General features: G+C 44.6%; 1 protein-coding gene across 1 annotated transcript; it reads right to left on the bottom strand.

Annotated features, from left to right (window-relative positions):
- Positions 1–1,754: 1,754 nt before the first annotated feature.
- inab (internexin neuronal intermediate filament protein, alpha b) lies at positions 1,755–5,355 on the bottom strand. The gene is made up of 3 exons (XM_037689687.1): positions 4,211–5,355; positions 3,763–3,887; positions 1,755–3,694 (listed from the first exon to the last, which is right to left on the bottom strand). Exons 1-3 carry the CDS (start codon positions 5,258–5,260, stop codon positions 3,421–3,423), a joined length of 1,449 nt encoding a protein of 482 aa, XP_037545615.1. The 5' UTR covers positions 5,261–5,355; the 3' UTR covers positions 1,755–3,420.
- Between the last annotated feature and the right edge of the window lie 905 nt (positions 5,356–6,260).

The raw sequence follows: 6,260 nt of genomic DNA, 5'->3' as shown, positions 1-6,260 counted from the left end.
AATAAGCATTCGCACTGCATTTTCGCAGGAAATGCGATTCCTCTAGTTTTAAATAAAGCACTACTTTTCTTAATCAATACTTTTAATTTAACAATGCATATTATTTACCAATAATGCCACATTTACATGGTACCTTAACTTATGTATTAACAGATTGTGGGCAGAAAGCACCATTTAAATGCCGAAGTAAAACCCTCTCAGCTGTGGTTTAGTACCATGCTTTTTAATAAATCAAGCAGTTTCAAAGGCTAAACGTTTGTTTTCCAGCTGCCGCACTGAAAAGCCAAAAATAACTCAAAGACGAGTAAAAGAGACACGACAAAGCGGTGTGCAGCCCCAGTAAAGTCACGTTTTTATTGATATGGTGTCACACAGCAATACATAAGTAGTCACAGTAAAGAGAACAGCATGTCAACTACATTCATTCCCTATGCTTTAGATGTAATGAGAATAAACACTAGAGAGGAGATAATAAAGCTCTAACAGCCCACATGTAACACACGACCACAAGCTGCTGGTGTTTTAAGGCATTTTACATCCTACAGTATTTGTCCTACGGTACGGGTAAATACGGATTGGTGACATTGCTTTTATTTCTTTGAAAAAACAAAAATCTTTCCACAAATGTGCATTTAGAAAAGTTTGGCAGTGCTGCAGTAGTGATGTTTTTTTGGTTCACGGTGTAAGGCTACAGGCTTAACCTTTGCAAACATGAAGCTCGTCCCTCGCAGCCGAGTGCGTAAATAGAAAAAACATAATTCCTCCGACATGTTTTAATCATCTGCTTTACACTGGAATTCAATATTCCACAAACCAAAATGCTCATCTGTGAGATTTGTTGCCTTTCGCTCTACTACTCCAAGCATTATAGGCCACTGTGTAAAGACACAAACACGCTTCGTACAGTACTAAGATACTTCGCTGTTAAGCTTCAGCTAAGACAACCAAATCCAGAGCAGCTAGCTGTACAGTCAGCAGTGATTTTGTTGCTATTTGTAGTGCGAGCACGCAGTTGGTCAAGGCTTTAATCACCTCGACCAGGAGCAAAAGATAGCTGAGTGTAACCGGAAGTGCACAAGCAGGAAATTTAAAAAGCTGCACGTAAGGGTTTCTAGTAGTGAAGTCAAGCTACAACAGACATTTGATCCAGTCATGGCCGCCGATATAAACAGCGAGGTCGAGTTGTTTCCAACTCATTCCTTCGCTTTTTTTATTTTATTTTTTGCGATGTTGTGTTTAAATGTGCTTCAGGATTTAAATCAAACCCAGAATCCGATAGAATCTCGTGCATTTGTGCTAAAGTATAATTGATCATCCCCTGCCCAGCTGGCTGGTCTGTTCAAGACATTTTGTGTATCAGCAGAAATTGAGCATCTCGTTTCGTGTTTTCGTACAAACTGCAGCATAGATTCTTGTGCAAACGGTTAAACACGGACCAGCCCCGGTTTCAATTTATGTGCTTCAGAAAAGAGTATTCTGTCTTTTATTCACATTATCAATGGACGACTTGTACTCAAGTGTTATAAAATCAAATCAAACTGGTTTCAATTCCAGTATCGAGCTTTGTAAGTTTGTGCATAATGATGCTTATACAGCAGTTCCTTGATTATCGCGGGGGTTACGTTCCAGACACCACCGCAATATGTGAAAATCCATGAAGTAGGGAAGTTGTATATACATATATATATATATATATATATATATATATATATATATATATTTATTTTTTTTATTTTTCATTTACCCTTTATTTATACAGGTAGTCTCATTGAATCAGAAGAACTCATTTTCAAGAGAGACCTGTTTTTGGGAGCAGCTGGTGGGGCTAAAGGGCCTGGCAAATGAGGGTGGAGGCAGGTGTGGGTGTTTCATCTTTAACATCCACATTTTGATGTTGATGGTACCGGGAGTTGAACCTGCGACTTTCCGATCACAGGCCCAGCTTCTCCATCATATACCATCCTTCTTGATATAGCGAGCATTGCACTGGGTAAGAGCTCGAGCTTGATGGGAGAAGGTGCCTCAGGTGCACGCCCGGAGGTGTGTGGACTGGGAGGGAAGGAGGATGGGGAGGATCGTACAGAAGCTGGAGGTACGGTCCCCGGACAGGGACCGGGCTGCCCGCTCCCTAATGAGCAGACAGACTGATGCTACAGTTACTGAGCCAATCAGCACCCGAGATACAGAGCACAAAGCTCTGGTTGGTCACCTTCCATCAATCAGCCAATTGTACACCCGCCTTGAATGTTATCACCCATTAAATGATCCGTTATTAGTGGTTATCATCCCATAGGTTGCATTCAGACTGCCCCTCCTGCACCTCCTAGTAGGTTTAAAGGCACGTTGTTAGCACTGATAATACGGTCACATGGTTAAAAGTAAAGGTTAAGGTTCAGTGGTAAAGAGGTTAAGTTTAGGGTCAGATGTAAGATTAGTTTGAGGAAAATGGTTAAATAAAGGTTTTTAAAAAATGTGGTTTTACAGGTGTGCAAATCTGCATATTGTCAGTGATAACGTAAATTTAAAACTACTAGGAGGTACGAGGGACAGTCTGAAATCAACCTATGGGGATGATAAACAACTAATAACGCTTATTCAACGGGCTGATAACATCCGAAGCCCCTGAATCGTGTGTCGCGTAAAAGCTTACGTCGAAAACCCGCGAAACAGTGAGTCTGCGAAAGTCAAACCGTGAAGTTTCTAGGGACTACTGTATTTCAGTTCAAACAGTCAAATCCTGTTGAATGAGCTGCTGATCTCTGCAGGGCGTCTAAATGATTCTTGTTAAATGTTTGTCTCAAGAGTTATTAACTAATAAAATTATTTAAAAAAACTAATTTTAAAAAACAGACCTTCGTACTGTTCTGCAGCTCGGATCAGACCGCTTTCTAATTCTTCAAAGATTATGCAAGAAGTGATTTAAATAAGCTTATTACAGTTGTTTGTTTTTTTTTTTTTTACACTTTGTTCATGTAGATGCGGCATTTCCTCCCAGATAGTGATCAACTAAATTAGATTCTGTAGAGTTGATGTGGTTTAGATCTATTTTGTGTGTAAATGTGCACCATTGACGAGTAACTCACCGTTTGTGGTGAAATGCACAACTAAGTGTTATTTATTTGTGTGAGACCATAACGATGTCACATTAGTGAGAAAGACCAGAAGAATATTGTTCTTTTGAAAGACCATACTTTTGCACACGGTCTACCTAGTGCTTGTTATTATTGAAGGATGAGTTTGTGGAAAATAGCAAGAGATGTATTGTTTTTAGTGTACTGGTTATAATGGATTTGTTTTAGGGAACACCTGTGGGGTGGGATGCTTCTCCAAAACAAATCTGAAGATCCTTCACTAATTATTTGCCGACGTCCTAAGATGGTTTATGAAGGTGAGGGTGTGGGTTAGAACGGAGCGACGCTTTTAGTTTTTCTGACTGGTGGGAATATCTTCCTGCTGCTTCTCCATCTTCTTCGTGGTGAGCACCGTCTCCTCGTAGACCTCCCGCTGGGACACTTTGTTGCTGGCCTTGTTCTGCTGCTGCTCCTCCTCTTTGCCCTCCTTCTTGGAGCTCTTGCCAGAGCTGGTGTAAACGCGGGACTGGTAGCTGTAGCCCTGTCCGGCGACGGCGCTCATGGCGGGGCCGGGGAAGGCGATGCCTGTTCCGATGCGGGTCTCCTCTCCTTCCAGCAGTTTCCTGCAGAAAAAGGGAGAAAGGATTTAGGGAGGATGGAAGAGGAGGCGCAGCTGATCCAGTGACCTCACCTGTATGCTGCAATCTCGATATCCAGCGCCATTTTGACATTCAGCAGATCCTGATACTCCCTCAGGTGTCGCGCCATCTCACTCTTGGTGGACCGCAGCTCGTGCTCCAGCTCAGCCATGCTTTCCTGGGCGAGAACAGGGCAACGAGATTTAAAGCGTCATCAGAAAGTTGTCATTGTTTTGTGGAGATTTGAGGTGAAACAGGTTTAAATGTCGGAGCTGAGGCACTCCTCAGTCAGAGAGGTTTGATGAAACAGAAATCACTGGGATCATTTGGGTGCTGGGGGCGTAGTCAGAGGCTGTTTTCTCTTGGGAGGTGGTGGTTTCAGCACCACAGACAGCGCCCCAGCTGCTGCTGCTGCTGAGTTTCATCATCTCAGTGTAAATAAACTGACTGACAGGAAACAGCTGCTTTCCTGTTCAATGAAGAAAACAGAATGAAGTTTACCTGGTAGCCCACAATCTCCATGTTGTGCCTCTCCTCCATCTCCCGGAGCTGCTTCTCCAGAGACTCGTTGGTTCCCCTCAGACTCTCGATCTCGATGGTCTTGGACTGCAGCTGCCTCCGGAACTCGTTCACCTCCTCCCTGCTGGCTCGGATGGCCTCGCTGCTCCTGTTGGCCTGCTCCGACAGGTCCGCGAACTTGCTCTTGTACCACTCCTCGGCGGACTGCAGGTTCTTGGAGGCCATGGACTCGTACTGGCCGCGGATCTCCTTGAGCGCGGAGGTGAGGTCCGGCTTGGACACCTCCATCTCCACGGACACCTGCGCGGCCTGGATCATGTCGGTCAGCTCGACCACCTCCTCCTCGTGCACCTTCCTGAGGAAGGAGATCTCGTCCAGGAGGGACTCCACCTTCTTCTCCAGGTCCAGGCGCACCATGGTGGCGTCGTCCACGTCTTTCTTAAAAGCCTTGAGGGTGGCCTCAGCCTCCTCGCGCGCGCGGAACTCCTCCTCGTACTTGCCCCTGAGCTTCTGCAGGTCGTCGTCGATGTTGTCCCGCTCGATCAGCAGCTGGGACTTCTCCCCGGTCAGCTCCTCGAGCTGGGAGCGCAGCTCCCGGATCTCCTGCTGGTAGAGCTCCGCCAGGCGGGACGGCTCCGCCTGGCGCTGGCGCAGCGCGAGCAGCTCCGTCTCCAGGACCTTGTTGTGCTGCTCCAGGTGGCGCACCTTCTCGATGAACACCGCGAAGCGGTCGTTCAGACCCTGCATCTGCTCCTTCTCATTGGTGCGCACGATCTTGTACTCGTTGTTGAGGACGCTGCTCTGCGTCAGGTCGAAGCTCTCCAGCGGCATGGAGAAGGAGCGGCCCGACTTTCTGCTCCACGCGCCCGCAGACGGAGCGCCAAGTCGGGACACAGAGGAGGAGGAGGAGCGGTACCCTGCCCGGGAGGAGACGCTCATCGTTGTGCGCGATGGAGAGGAGGAGTACCGAGGAGAATCCCCGAAAAGCCTCCGGTAGGAGGAGGAGGAGAAGACTTCAGACCCGTAGCTCATCTCTGCTCGCGCTGGGAGACTGCGCGCAGCGGCGCGCGCGCCTCCTTTTTATAGGAGGATGAGCCAATCACTAATTAATGCGCGCTGGGAACTTCCGGGCTCGGTTCGTGCGGTTCGGTATCAGGTGGTTCTGAAAGTGCAAAACTGTGCGGAAATGGATGATTGAGATGTTCTGTTGGAGGGAGATGGACCTGGTGATGATACAACAAATCCAAATAAATCTGATTTGTGTGTGTGTTTTTTTTTATTATAGTCGTACTTTTATATTTACTATTTATTAATTCTGTTCATGAAGACAGATGTTTGTCCTTTTAATTATTTATACGTTCAAACAAAAAGTTTTTTTAATTGTCTTTTACTCTTGTTCCAAATCTTAAATATTTGATGCTGAACTTGGGTTTGTAGTCGAGGAACAATGTTCAAATCACAATAAATAAATAAATAAATAATCATTTTTTTTGTTTTGTTTTTATCTTGCGCTGTAATTTTTGTATCCTTCCTTTATGGCGTTAATATCTTTACCAAAATAAAATGTCTGGCAGTTATATTTGCAGTGGTTTAATGTATGAATATATTTTTTAAACATTTATAAACACTTTACATGAAGTGATCTCATAAAACGTGTGCGTTGTGAATTTTTCCTTCTTTTATTTTTTGTAAATATTAAATTTTTTGGACCTGTTGAAAAACATGAAGCATTTGCGTTAAAAAAAGTAATAAGTTACACAAATGCTTGATTTGCTTTCATATATGGTCCTAATATAACAAATTTAAAAAGGACAACTTTGGTTTTTAGTTTGACGCTCAAACAGGAAAACACTGAGGCTTTGCTGCTCTCTGTTGTCCATGTCGCCTCAGTGCATCAATCTGCTGCCACAGGGAGATCAATCCATAATTATAAAAAAAGAATATGCAGTCTAAAGCACAGGAGGACTGCAGGAGGTTCTGATGGTTCAGTACTGAATGAAGTGTCAGGAAACAAAAGCCATTAGCAGCTAAA

Source organism: Nematolebias whitei, chromosome 16 (assembly GCF_014905685.2).
Source record: "Nematolebias whitei isolate Nwh7 chromosome 16, NemWhi1, whole genome shotgun sequence".
Taxonomy (NCBI): domain Eukaryota; kingdom Metazoa; phylum Chordata; class Actinopteri; order Cyprinodontiformes; family Rivulidae; genus Nematolebias; species Nematolebias whitei.
This window is presented reverse-complemented; position numbering and strand designations above follow the sequence as displayed.